This window comes from Notolepis coatsorum (genome assembly GCF_963971535.1).
Source record: "Notolepis coatsorum genome assembly, chromosome: 13".
Taxonomy (NCBI): Eukaryota; Metazoa; Chordata; class Actinopteri; order Aulopiformes; family Paralepididae; genus Notolepis; species Notolepis coatsorum.
In genome coordinates, this window is record NC_140177.1 from 60,665,415 (window position 1) to 60,680,348 (window position 14,934).

The 14,934-nt window shown below is 43.6% G+C and overlaps 1 protein-coding gene across 1 annotated transcript in view; it reads left to right on the plus strand.

The window, feature by feature from the left end:
• Positions 1-14,934, plus strand: part of LOC311239370 (A-type potassium channel modulatory protein DPP6-like) — a gene marked incomplete at both ends in the record, with an annotated part of 214,473 nt that overhangs the window by 195,813 nt on the left and 3,726 nt on the right. Inside the window, 4 exons of the mRNA XM_084327677.1 lie at positions 13,776-13,830; positions 14,067-14,169; positions 14,288-14,346; positions 14,531-14,603. Of these exons, the coding sequence (XP_084183803.1) occupies positions 13,776-13,830; positions 14,067-14,169; positions 14,288-14,346; positions 14,531-14,603 (290 nt within the window). The remainder of the gene's footprint in view (positions 1-13,775; positions 13,831-14,066; positions 14,170-14,287; positions 14,347-14,530; positions 14,604-14,934) is intronic.

Consider the following 14,934-nt stretch of genomic DNA (forward strand, 5'->3'; position numbering starts at 1 on the left):
CCAGAGAGGAGATCCGGTACAAGAATCTAGTTCGTTGGTTGACTTTTTTTTATTACATTGGATGCCATTTTGTCACAGGAAAGATTTGCCTCTAGGATGGAACTCAGGTAGGTAATTTCGTCTTTCCTTGTGACAATATTGTCACCCACTGTAACTGAGAAGCCGTCGGTCTTGCTGAGTTTGTTATTTGAACCGAAGAGAATGGACTCTGTTTTGCCTATGTGTAATGATAGTTTGTTATCAGCAAGCCATATGCAGATTTTGCCTAGTTCCGAGCTGAGGGTTTTTTCAACCTGCAACTTGTTCTTGTCAGAAACCAGCAGGGCTGAGTCGTCCGCAAACAGGAACAAGTTGCAGTCACAGGCTGACGACATGTAATTTGCATAAATTAGGAAGAGTAGCGGTCCTAGTATGCTTCCTTGTGGAACACCACAGCTCACTGTGAGGGGGGGGATAGAGTACCGTTTACCTCTACCATCCGTTCTCTCCCCTCCAGGTAGGATTGCATCCAGCTCACTGATAAACTATTAAAACCAATTGCTTTTAGCTTGTCAATCAGAATGGAGTGATTGACAGTGTCGAAGGCCTTTTGTAGGTCCAGCATGACCATGCCGCAGTATTTGCCCGCGTCCACCTCTTGTTTGATGTGGTCGTTCAAATAGAGGAGGCATGTGTCAGTGGAGTGGGACATTCTGAAGCCAGATTGGAATTCGTAGATTCGATTTTTTTCCGCCAGGTACTTTTCGACCTGTTCGTAGACTATTTTCTCCATGACTTTCGAGATGGAGGTAAGAATAGAAACAGGGCGGTAGTTGCCTGGGTCTAATTTGCTGCCCTTTTTGTGCAGAGGGGTCACTCTCGCAATTTTGAAGTCCTTGGGGACCTAGTTTCAAGTTTCAAGTTTCTTTAATAGTTGTCATACAGAAGTACAGAATACTTTTGTACAAAATGCTTCTTACTGTTGCGCTCCAGAGACTGTGCATGACAAGATAAGTATGAAATAAAAACATAGTAAAAATTAGAAGAGAAAAAAAAAAAGAGGTCACAGTGTTCAGTTTAGACATATGTACAATGTTCGTAGACGTAGTTACCATACAATATACAATACTGTGCAGTGTACTAATATACAATACTATATAGTGCAAGGCATAAATGGACGAGGTGCAGTTTAGGTACAATTCACAGTAGGTGTACGAGTTGTAGTGCAAATCCTTTATCAATAAATATAAAGTGTAAGTGTGTTTGTGTGATCTAAAGTGTGGAGAGTGGGTGCTGCAGTGTGTTGTTTGTTTGAGTGAGTGTGTGTGTGCGTGTGGGTGTGTGTGCTGTGTGCATTTGATGGTTGTTGCATAGTGATTATTGTTCGTTTAGCGATTATTGTTCGTTTAGCAGCCTGATGGCCTGGGGATAGAAGCTCCTTCTGAGTCTTTCTGTGCTCGCCATAAGACTCCGGTATCGCTTGCCTGACGGCAGCAGTTCAAAGAGGCAGTTGTTCGGGTGGCTCGAGTCCTTAATAATTCTCTTAGCCTTCCCCTTGCACCGCTTGTTGTAAATGTTCTGGAGGGTGGGAAGCCCCCCTCTAATTGTGCGTTCGGCTGAACGTGTCACTCTTTGTAGTCTGCTACGGTCTTGTGCAGTGCTATTCCCAAACCAGGAGGTGATGTTGCCGGTCAGGATGCTCTCTATTGTACATGAGTAGAAGTTCCTAAGGATCTTCTGACTGACTTGGAACTTCCTTAGGCGCCTGAGGAAGTAGAGGCGTTGTCGTGCCTTCTTCACAACACTGTCAATGTGTGTGGTCCATGTCAAGTCCTCGGATATGTGGGCTCCGAGGTACTTGAAACTGTTCACTCTCTCAACTGGTGCCCCGTCGATGCTGAGGGGGCTGTAGTCCTTGACCCCCGACCTCCTGAAGTCCACAATCATCTCTTTTGTTTTGCTGACGTTCAGGGAGAGGCAGTTCTCCTGACACCACTGTGACAGGTTCTCTACCTCTTCCAGGTAGGCCCTTTCGTCGTTGGCAGAGATCAGGCCCACCACTACTGTGTCATCAGCAAATTTGATGATGGTGTTGTTGTTCCGCTGTGCTACGCAGTCATGTGTGTACAGGGAGTAGAGGAGGGGGCTCAGAACACAGCCCTGGGGGGCCCCTATGTTGAGCGTGATGGATGAGGAGGTGCAGTTGCCGGCTCTTACCACCTGGGGTCTGCCCGTCAGGAAGTCCAGGACCCACTGGCACAGGTCATAGTTCAAGCCCAGGTCCCTGAGCTTGGCTATGAGTTTGGAGGGGACTATGGTATTGAATGCTGAGCTGTAGTCGATGAACAGCATTCTCACATAGTTCCCCTTCCTCTTGTCCAGATGTGATGCTGCTGTGTGCAGCACATGGGCTATGGCGTCCTCCGTGGACCTGTTGGGGCGATATGCAAATTGCAGAGGGTCCAGGTTGATGGGGAGGGAGGAACAGATGTAGCCCTTCACTAGCTTCTCAAAGCACTTCATGGCTATGGAGGTGAGGGCTACAGGGCGGTAGTCGTTGAGGCAAGCGGGCGTAGATTTTTTGGGTACAGGGATGATGGTGGACTTCTTCAGACAGGTGGGGATGACGGCCTGTTCCAAGGACAGGTTGAAGATGTCAGTGAATACCGGGGCCAGTTGGTCGGCACAGACTTTTAGGACGCGGCCGGGGATGCCGTCCGGTCCTGCTGCCTTCCTGATATCCACTTTTTTAAAGATCCGTCTCACCTCATGCTCTGTTACCCTGAACACTGAGTCTCCATCAGCAGACCCCCCCCCCCCCATTGCCGTGGTTTGTAGGCTGGTGTTGTTATTCACAGCCTCAAACCTCGCATAGAAGGAGTTGAGATCATTTGCTAAGGAGATGTCACTGTTCAGTTTGAGGGGGGTTCCTTTGTAGTCTGTCATTGTTCTGAGGCCCTGCCACATGCCTCTAGAGTCAGCCTGTTCAAACTGAAGTTCAACTTTATCCCTGTAACGCCGTTTTGCCTCTATTACTGCTCTCCTGACGTTGTATCTTGCCATCTTGTGTTCTTCCATGTTGCCTGTCACCAGCCCGGTGTTGTATGCTGATGTGCGCACTTTCAGAGCCTCACGGACGGATTTGTCTACCCAGGGCTTTTGGTTTGGGTAGATATTAATTTTGGTGGTGGGGATTATTACTTCTACCTGAGTACAGACATAGTCAATCACCGTTTCGGTGTATTCGTTAATATTGGCTGTGTTATCACGGAGTACACTCCATTCTGTGCTTCCCAGCACTGCTTGGAGTGACTCTACTGACGTCACGGTCCAACGCTTAACCTCTCGCGAGACCACCGGCGTTCGCTTGAGACACTGTTTGTACTTAGGCAAAAGAAAAATTGCGGCGTGATCGCTTTTACCGAATGGACTAAGAGCCTGTGACCTGTACCCATTCTTAAATTGCGAGTATACATGGTCTAATATGTTCTCGCCTCTGGTGGGACAGGTCACATGCTGATAGAAATTCGGCAGCACCTTTTTAAGACGCGCGCTGTTGAAATCCCCCAAGACCAAAATGGCCGCGTCAACGTTAGCTGCCTGGAGTTTGTTTACCTCGCTAAGCGCTGACCTTAGTTGAAGGTAAAGAAAGAAGGACTCGCCGGGAAGATCATAAAATTCTCTTAAGCCCTGAAACGCACGGAGGCCGTTCTTATCATAAATATCCTCCAGAGTATGAACCCCCCTCCTTTGCCATTGAGGAATATTAACCGGCTTGTGCCCAACAAGTAATTGCTGGTTATTAAAAATTGGAGAGTCCAGGTGCCACGGGCATTTAACCCCACACGACTTCTGTACATTACGCCACGTCTGGATCACGTGAGTTATGATCGGTCCATACCTCAGTCGGCATTTCGAAATAGGGACAGTGGAGTACACCACATCCTGCAATCTTAGCGGTGAGACCGCCGCCGCTTCTAAGGAGCGCCAAGATACAGCATCTACAGGGTCTAGCCAGCACATCAGAGGTCTCAGTGAAAAGGACCAGAAATAAAGCTTAAAATCAGGGATTGCAAGGCCCCCATCTTGTTTCCTACGTTGAGTAGTAGCTCTTTTGATTCTTGGGCGTTTGTTATTCCAGATAAACTTAGATACCATCGATTGTACCTTGCGCCAGTGGTCTATTGGAGGGGGCAGGGCGAGCATTGAGCTAACAAAATGTATCCTAGGCAGGACGTTCATTTTGATTATGGAAGCTCGGGCTTGTAAGGAGTTAGGAAGGGACGACCATCTGTCTAGATCCTGGCGTATTTTATCATAAGTACCCGTGAAGTTGAACTTAGTAGTTTGACTCAGCGTGGGGAATATCTCTATGCCTAAGTATTTAAAATGTTCCACTATGGGGATATCAGCTGGTAGTCGGACCGCTTTGGCCAGCTCATTGAGAGGTAGGCAGGCTGATTTGTTCCAGTTAATCTTAAAGCCTGACAATTTACCAAAGTCGTCGATTATTCCCAATCATTTTGTGGCCGACCGGGAAGGGTCATCCATAAAAATCAGTAGGTCATCCGCATAGAGAGCAATTTTGTGTGGTGTATTATTGATCATTATGGGGACGATGTCCTCCGATTGCCTAATAAATTGGGCCAATGGTTCGAGGGAAAGCGCAAATAGTCCTGGTCTCAGAGGACAACCCTGTCTAGAAGATCTGGAGACTGGGAAAAGTGTGGAACAGTTTTTGCCTGTCAGTATCATTGCCGACGGCGAGGCATACAGGACTTTAATCATATGAATAAAATTATTTCCAAGACCCATGACCTCAAGTACCTTCCACAGGTATGACCATTCTAGTCTGTCAAACGCCTTCATGGCATCCAAAGACAGAACTGTGGACGGAGCTGTATTGTCTTTACTGTTATCGACTACATGCAACAGCCTCCTAAGATTATCTGCAGCCAGGCGCCCCGGGATAAAACCAGTTTGATCGCAGTGTACCAATACCGTCATAAATCTCTGCAGGCGGCGGGCCAGCACCTTGGCAAACACTTTTAAATCGGCCCCGAGAAGACTCAAGGGCCTATAGCTACCACAATCATTGGGATCTTTGTCCTTCTTGAGAAGTAAAGAAATCAACGCCATGTTGACATCTCTTGAGAACTCCCCTCTGAGCTATATAACTGTGAGTAAAACTCTTTAAAAGTGTCGTTGATCTTTTTCGAATCAGTAGTGACTGTACCCTGTCGCGTCTTGATCGAGGGGATATCCGAGAAATGATCATTCGAGCGTATTTTCATTGCCAATAGATGGCTAGGCCTGGAGCCGTGAAAGTAGTAATTTTGCCCCTGTCCTATGTATCAAGAACTCAGACTGTTGTTTAAGTATGGAGTTTATTTCTTTCTTGACTATCTTACGTTGTGTGTTTAGTCGTTCACTATAGTTAGTTTGCAAAGATGCGTATAGGTCTGCATATAATGTTTCCAGTCCTTCTAGTTTTTTTGACCGGGATTTACGCAAATTGGAGGTGAAAAGTGTGACATGACCCCTGATAAATCCTTTCAATGCGTTCCATAGGACCCTGGGGTCATCGACCGTGCCTGCCAACATTGATCTGCAAGAATTCAGCTAGTTTACTCCTGAACTCAGAACAGAAATCATCGTTCTTTAATAAGGTTGAGTTAAAACGCCACCTGGGAGCTCTCGTGGAGAGCCTGCCAAAGGTTGCCACAAGGAAAATCCCCTTGTGGTCCGAGAGAGCCAGGGGAACCAATGAGACGTCGAAACTATCAAACATATTAGGGGACGCGAATGCATAGTCTATTCGAGAGAAGGTTTTCTGTCTGGCTGACAGGTGAGAGTAATCCTTGAGGGTGGGATTGGATAAGCGCCATAGGTCTGCGAGCCCCGTGTCCTGGGCCCACATCCTGAGGGCCTTAGAGGACCGTTTTTGGTCGCTTGTTTCAGAGGACCCGGACCTATCCATCTCCGCATCCCAGCACGCATTAAAATCGCCACCCACAATGAGAGCGTATCCAGTAAGTTCCAACATATTCTTCGTGATTGTATTATAGAACGCTGAATCAAATGTGTTAGGGGCATACAATGCTATTATTGCCATCTTCCTATGAGAGAACTCAACTTTTGCTATAGTAATCCTTCCCTCCGTGTCCGACCACACATCCAGGACTTTGATATCAAGGTTACGTCTTGTAACTATGACGACTCCTTTCATCTTATCATCGGCTGAGGATGAGGAGATAACGTGATATTGTCGATTTGCTAGCCTTGACACATCACCCACCAATAAATGCGTCTCACTAAGGAGAGCAATGTCAATATTTCTTCTCTTCAATAACCAAAGGACACTGGCACGCTTGTGTGGGGCGTTAAGACCCCCTGCGTTCCAAATTAAAATATTCAATTTAACCATGGTCGAGTTTGTCTAAATGCGTAGAGAACATACCAGTGCAGCCAGGCTGAGTACAGAGGCGCTGATCCAGGCGGGCCCAGACGGTCAATTCCAGGAGTTCAGAGGAGGAACAATTACACACATATAAGACAACAGTACATAAAACACAGAAAAATACCACCCCAGTTACAACCCCCCCTCCTTCTACTCTAAACCCTAACCCACCCGTCCTATTATAAACCCTCCTATACCCACTCTCCAATCCCCTCCCTATGCCCCATCCACTAAGGATGGTCATCTTCCTATCATTTCCCACTGGAGTCATGGATCCAATAAGACGCTCTCCACTCCGACCCCCCTCTAGATAAACCCCTGATTAAACCCCCACTAGTCCAATAAACACAAATTAAAATTAAAATTAAATTCAATAAAGATATTGGTCGAAAACCACCGTGAGCCTTGGCCCTAACATGAGACAACTATAATGGAAAAAATAGCCATTATTATATAATAACTCAACATCAACCCTGTAACCATCTACTTCCGAATCTGCGTATTAATGTCGCAATGTTATAGCATAAATGGATAAAGGAAAATTCAAAACAAAATTTTATTAAAGCATACCAGCAGATAGTCTAAGGCAGGATCGGATCACAGGTAAATTGCGCAAACATCGACAATAAGAAGAAAGGGAAAAAAGGGGGTTATGGTCAAAGTGCACGCATGTAACAGCCCCTCTGATCAGGCACAACGGCTGGAATGACATAACCTATGTAAGAATAGAATTAAACACCTTCATTAACCCGGGGATAGTAATAAGCTATACCTGACACAACCTGTTATCATATATTGTATATATATATTCAACCGACCTTCTACTACTGGAGCCCAAAGCTCAAAACAGCCTGGATATAAAAATAAAAGCATACAAGAAGTTAGTTAAGGACCCGATCACCGTTGAATTGTGAAAACCGATGTCACTTAAACAGCAACAACAACCAAAATACGTAAACATTAACGGGTCTCGAATGTCTCGGTGCAGGCGATAGACACAGCCTGCTAGCTAGCCCGAGGCTAGCGCGTAAGCTAGTGATGAATCCGGCTAGCACGTTAGAATCTGTTATGTACATTGTTCAGCTAGCTCGCTAGCTTTCATAGAGGCGACACACAAGTACGACCATGAGGTCAGCATTAGCAAGTAACAGAAGTCATTGGGAAGCCCCGCTAGTTTGGATGGGCAGTGGACAGTTAGCATGTCTGGGCATGACAGCAAGCATTTGTGAGTAGTCGGCCCTATCAATGTATTCAGGCCCACATCGCCAAGTCACTCACCCGACATAGATATCAAGCTACAGTCTCGGCTATCCCCTCGAGATATTCCTTCGCTTTAGCCAACGACCAAAATGAACGCCGATCATCGTCCTTACCCAGCACAGATAATTTCGCGGGAGCGAATAGCGTAGGCCTCAGGCCTAGTTTCCATAGCCTGGACATGACCACTTTGTATTCGCCTCTCTGTGCTTGAACCTCCAGCGTAAAGTCTTCGAAAATGGCCACTTTGTGATCGCCAAGACTTAGTTTACCCCTTCTGGCACGGGCCGACCGCATGATGAGTTCCCTCTGCTGAAGCCTGTTCAGCTTGACAATGATGGGCCTCGGCTCTTTGTTCACTCCAGGACTGGTCCTGCCCGCTCTGTAGGCCGACTCACATACGGGAGGGGTGGGGAGGACATCTTTCCCCAGTATTTCCTGCAGCAATTCCGGCATATTACAGGAATCACTCTGGATACCAATGGTGTGGAGGCTTGCCACCCATTACCTCGCAGCAGCAAAACGAATACACCTGCAGTAATAATCCGTTTCATCAACCGAAAAGCTAAAATAGCCCTGCTAAAACAAAGACCCAAACTACGTGAAACGAGCGTGTATCTAAATGAACACCTCACAAAAAAGAATGGTGACATCGCAAGAAAGGCCCGTCTACTCCGCTACCAAAAGAAGATCCAATCAACGTGGACCTCAAACTGCAAGATCTTCATCAAATTAAACGGCACGCCAGACAACGCAAAAGTTTTGGTCATCAGAAATATGGAAGAGCTTGACAAATTCCAATGACACCATACAACCGTGAAAATGGTAGGATCAACGTCCTTATTTTCTCTGAAATGACTAAAATGTTTCTTGCGTGCTGCAGACTTAACTTTCTCAACGTCCTTCTATCCTCTGGAATGCCAAAAAATTTTCTTGCGTACTGCAGACTTGTTTTTCTCAACATCCTTCTTTTCTCTGAAATAACCAAAATGACGCGTGGAATCTTGACTTTTGTATGGAAAGAGGAACATCATACTATCACTTGGGCACCGCGAAAGGGCGACTAGATGCGGGAGGGAGAGCATGAGTGCGTGGCAGGGAAGAATATTCTTGTGTTACATTTATAGAACGCCTGGTTCTTATACTGTTACATTTCTAAATACCATAGGTCTTTTTTACTCAACGATTTGTGAAAAAATGTCCCTTTTTTATGGGCTTCTTTGGCTTGAGTGATGATGATGATGGAGATAATGTCCATCGCTGCTGTCTTGATGGTGGAAATATCACCTGCAAGCAATATGACCCTGAGCATCTCGATTGTTTCAATAACGAAAACACCCTTTCACTATTGCACCTCAATATTAGAAGCCTCTGTAAACACCATACTGACCTTGTATCATTACTTTCTATTTCTGGCTGTAAATTTGATATAATTGGTTGCAGTGAAACTTGGCTAAATGACAGGTCGTTCACCGATATCCTCAATCTTGATGGCTATACTTTCTTCCATAAAAACAGAATTGGGAAAATAGGTGGAGGAGTGTGTCTTTACGTGAATACCAGTATACAAGCAAATGTTTGTGACATGGTTGACTTTGATGACGGCTCTGATTCTCTCTTCATTGATATAAATGGAAAAAATGGGAAAAACTTCACTGTTGGAGTAATATATCGCCCCCCAGACACAAACCTGGATGTCTTTAGGAACAAGTTAGAGGAAACCCTTCATTCATTAAACATAAAAAACAACAACTGTATTCTAATGGGAGATTTTAACATAGACATCTCCAAGGATGATTCTATAAAAAATGATTTCATTAATACACTGCACTCTTCCTCCTTCTTCACAACTATAAACATATTCACTAGAATAACACACTCATCCAAGTCTATCATTGATAACATCATCACCAACATCCAAAACACCAAGCTGGAGTCGGGAGTGATCCTAACTGACATAACTGATCACTTCCCTGTCATGTTGTCTCTAAATCTTGCCAGTGAACTTGCACCCCCTCCTTGTAAGACAACAATTAAAGTAATAAATGACAGAACCCTGCAGCAACTATATGGAAGCCTGGAGACCAAAGGGTGGAAAAATGTATATGATGCCTCTGATCCTGATACTGCATATGACAGTCTGATATTGGAAATAACAGACTCCATCCATAACACCATTCCTGAGAAGACTGTCATGAGCACTAAAAATGACCAGAACCCCTGGCTTACAAAGGGCATCTTAACATCCATTAAACACAAAAATAAACTCTACAAACATTATCTTAAGAAGCCTAGTATAAATAATAGAAACAAATACAATCAATATAGAAATAAACTCACTCATCTAATAAGGAAAAGCAAATGTGATCATTATACTGATCAGGTAATAGAATCACAGGGTGATTCAAAAAGGACATGGTCAGTTCTAAATAAAGTACTAAACAGGGACAAAAAAGCATCAGTGCTCCCTGACCCTGCAAACATGTCACAGCAGGATCTCTCTGATAAATTCAATACCTACTTTGCATCCATTGGTGAAGACCTGGCGAATAAAATTAGCCATCCCGGGGGTGTGTCTTTTAAACAGTATTTATCAGGTAACTATATTAACTCTTTTTTCATGAAACCAACTGACCATGATGAACTATTCAACATTATCATGAAGATGAAGGACACTCGCACAGCCGGTGCTGATGGAATATGCAGCAAAATCCTAATAGCCATAGCCAATATTATAGTCAGACCACTCGCTCACTGTATTAATTTGTCCTTACTACATGGTGTGGTGCCAAAAAACATCAAAATTGGAAGAATAATACCCATATATAAATCAGGTGACAAAAATAGTATTAATAATTACCGTCCAATATCCGTATTACCAGCTCTATCCAAAGTCTATGAGAGAGTTGTGTACAATAGATTAAGCGAATACACCACCAAGCTAGATATACTCACCAATTCACAATACGGCTTCAGGAAAAAAAGAACTACAAACATGGCAATATTAGACCTAATAGAAAAAATACATGATGCCATTGATCAGGGTGATTGTGGGGTGGGCGTTTTCCTGGATCTATCAAAGGCTTTTGACACCATTGACTTCACCATTCTACTTGGGAAACTACACCATTATGGCATAAGGGGTCTGGCTCTCAACTGGTTCAGTAGCTATTTACATGGTAGGCAACAGTACGTCGATATAAAAAATCACAAATCAATAAAAATGGACATCAAATATGGGGTCCCCCAGGGGTCAATTCTAGGGCCTTTACTATTTATTCTCTATATAAATGACTTTGTCAACTCATCTGTACTTCTGCACAAAGTTATATTCGCTGATGACACTAATTTGTTTCTGTCACATAAAAATCCACTCAAGCTACAAGATCTACTCAATACAGAACTACAAAAAGTGGACACCTGGTTCAAATGCAACAAGTTATCACTAAATCTCAGCAAAACAAACTTTATTGTCTTCCACTCAAATCGGATGCACACACATCACATGTGCATAAAAATAAATGAAAAGGAGCTGTCAAGAGTGGCGTCCACAAAATTCCTGGGGGTCATCATCGATGAGTCACTCAACTTCAAATGCCACATAAAATACCTACAAACAAAACTGTCCAAATATGTTGGCTTATTCTGCAAAATACGTCATTTTCTTCCCTTGCCTACCCTTCTCACTTTATACAAAACCCTGTTTGAACCCCTCATTAATTACTGTAACGTCATATGGTGCAACACATACCCCAGCCATCTCAAAAAACTAGAAAGCCTACAAAAGAGGGTACTACGAGTGCTGTCATGGTCCGGGTATCGAGCGCCCTCAAAGCCTCTTTTCCATCGCTTTGGTCTCCTGAGGCTCGCTGAATTTAACATTCATCAAAACGCATCAATTATGTATCAAGTTGTCAACAACATGAATCACAGACTGTCTGAGCTTGTCCCAGTCTGCCAACCACTGCACATCCACAACACAAGAAACAAGCATCTTATATCTGGCAAGAGGAGAAGGCTAAATTGTGCTAGCCTAAGCATAGCATGCAGGGGTCCACAGATCTGGAACAAGCTTGATGAAAATCTAAAATGACTAATACCTTTAAAACCTTTAAAAAATCATTGAAAGAGGAACTGCTAAAATCATATCTCTAATTAAAATTATAACTTAGGAATAAAATTGTCTGTATTATGTATCTCTGTTATATGTCAGTTAGTAGGTAGGTGTGTAAACCTACCCACGTTGTAGTTTTTTGTTTTGTTTTTGTTTGTTTGTTTTTGTTTATTTTGTTATTGTTTTGTTTGTTCATATTCTGTTTGTATCTGTGTTCAGGCTCCCTCCAAAAGCTTTAAATAGCTTCTTGGGAGACCTGGCACATGCACACAATTTGCGACATGTTATCACATGAGGATACTCGCATGTAAAATGTATCGTGTGTGTGTGTGAATAAAAATTCATTCATTCATTCATTCATTCATTCATTCATTCATTCATTCATTCATTCAATGGTCTCCGAGAGACGGCCTCCCTCGTTGCCCTCCGGTACACCAACAATCCTGATGTTGTAGCGTCTCTCCCGGGACTGCATTTCCACAATTACCGACTGTAGTTTGGCAACTTCAGCCTGCCTAGCCAGCAGGGAGGTCTCCAGACCCGCTATCCTCTCGCCTTGTAGTGAGGCCTCTGTCGTTAGCGTGGCTAGTTCGTTAGCATTAGCCAAGGAGACAACGTGCAGCGACTCCATCTTGTCTCTCAACGGGTCTACCGCCAACCTAATTTCCTCTGACATCTCTCGATGAAGGTTATCAAAAGATTCCGCCTGCACTTTTCTTTGTGTTTCAGCGAAGCATGTCTCAAAGTCTGCATGGAGTTTGGTCATGACCGAGAGTACAGCTTCGCTTATCTCATTGATACCGGGCGATGGCGCGGTCAGGCCGTGGCAGTTTGCTGGCTGGGGCGCTCATGGATCTGGTCTCCACCACCGACATCGCAGAAAGTTGAAAAAAGTCGACAACAGTAGTTGAAACTCGACGACTCAACAAGCAGACAAATAACAAATAAAAATAAAATAAAGACTAATGGGGAGAAAAGTATATTTCGCACGATAGAAGGGAGCTCACGTGAAACACGTCTACTCCATGATCGCCTAGCTCCGCCCCTCGGGACGTGTCCCTGTTTTATAGAGAGGTTTATTATGTGTGTGATGACTGGGGTGATGGCGGCTGCTGTATGAAATATACATCCGGTCTTTCAGGGTACCTGGTGTCCGAATTACAGGTACCCCACGCACAGCGTTTCACCATCGGATATTAGGTAGATAATAACATATAAACTGAACTCTTACACAGTGGTTTTGATCACAGCCGTCTGGTAACGGTTTGATGCAGCCCACAAATGGCTTTTCTGGTGTTGACCGAGTTTTCTGCAGCGAAGATTTTTGCTGTGATATGATTGGACAAATTCTATTTTGGGGCGTGGTTTAGCGACAGGTCTGTATGTATTGAGCTGCACTGTACTGTACCCATTCTGCAATCTGTTAATACAATTTTCAATCAATCAATCAATCAATCAATCAATCACCTCGAGCCCTGAGGAATAGGACTGACTCATCTTAGTCAATTCACTTGAGGACTTGGTCAACTTTTTTCTTTTTATGATTTTTTATAACTTTGTTGTTAGTTATTATTTGAAAAGAATCACAAACATATTCCAAAAATATGTTCTGGTCTTTAATAGGTGCTAGCTGTAAAGAGGTCCATATGCAGGTTCTGTACTTTGTGATGTATAACATTCACACTTTTATGATTTAATTTGACTGAGGTGCTGTTGACAATAACACAATAGACCCATCTCAAACCCCACCCTCTTTTCACAATCCTCCAATCACAACTATTGCTTCCTTTGGACAAACGAGGAAAGCAACAGTTGTGATTAGAGGATCAAGAAAAAAGGACGGCGTTTGAGTTAGGTCAATTTCCCCGCAGGGATAATGACGTTTCTTTCTCTCTTCTATTTACATTACTGAGGTGATATTTACAGTAGTAGTTGCAAAAGTGTCCTCCATTTCTTTCCTTTTAGACTCATATCCAAAGAACCTTACATTGATAAAGGTCGAATGGGGGTGTATGGAAAGGTACGTGGATGCTCGATGGCCTTGCACACAGCTGTATTAATTAATTTCATTCTCAGGGTTATTGCCTCCGTTTAGCTGCTATCATAAATAGAAGCGTACTTAAGTACACACTTATGTCACACATCTAACAGACCGAAATGCAGCGCAAGTATGCTACATGTACTGTAATTGATCCTGAAATCTTGACATCCCTGTATTTCTCCCTCTTACTGTGTTATATATTTATCTTTCTATAGGTGTATGGAGGATATTTAGCCACCATGCTCCTGAGTTCCGAGGAGTTTACTCAACTTAAATGTGGCGCAGCAGTCTCCCCCGTCACAGATTTTGAGTTATATGGTATTTATTGTTTTCAGATCTACATTCTATGTTTATAGTCGTCTCAATGACTCCCTGGTCTTTGGGCAGCTTCTGTTGATGTCTGCTATCCTCTGCATTCTTTCTCCTGCATCCTCAGCATCTGCGTTTTCAGAGCGGTACCTTGGATCGCCAAAGACAGATTCTCGAGTATACCAGGTAGATTTTTAACACTTCACTTTATCCAATGAATGTGATGAGAGCAATGGTTCAAATATAGGGGAAACCAGTGAGTAAGAGTGTGCTGAATGACCGTGAGTAAGAGTGTGGTGAACAGTGAGTAGCGTGTGCTGAATGACAGAATAAGAGTGCTGAATGATTGGTCTCCTCCTTATTCTTTCAGATGGCCAATTTAGCACACAGAGATGGTCAGCTCCTGGATAAACAATACATGATTATCCACCCAACTGCTGATGGTAACGTTGCTCTATTCACAAGCCTGATTTAATTAACTTTCCCAAAACACTCTGAAACAATGAGTTATTACATCAGCATGTTAACTGTAGTTTAAAGGGGCATTTCACACAATAATGGAATCATTTTGCATACAATCTCACAGACAAGCCAAAACTGTAAACAGTCTTGCACAAATTAATTTGGTTTGCAATATATTGAAAGTTACCGAGTTTGAATTTGTACTTGTCATGTGATATTGTGATGTCATGTGAGGAGGCTAAATCCTTGTGTTGTGTTATCTTCTTCTCAATTAAAGATGCTGTAAGTGGTGTTTTTTTGTTTGTTAACATA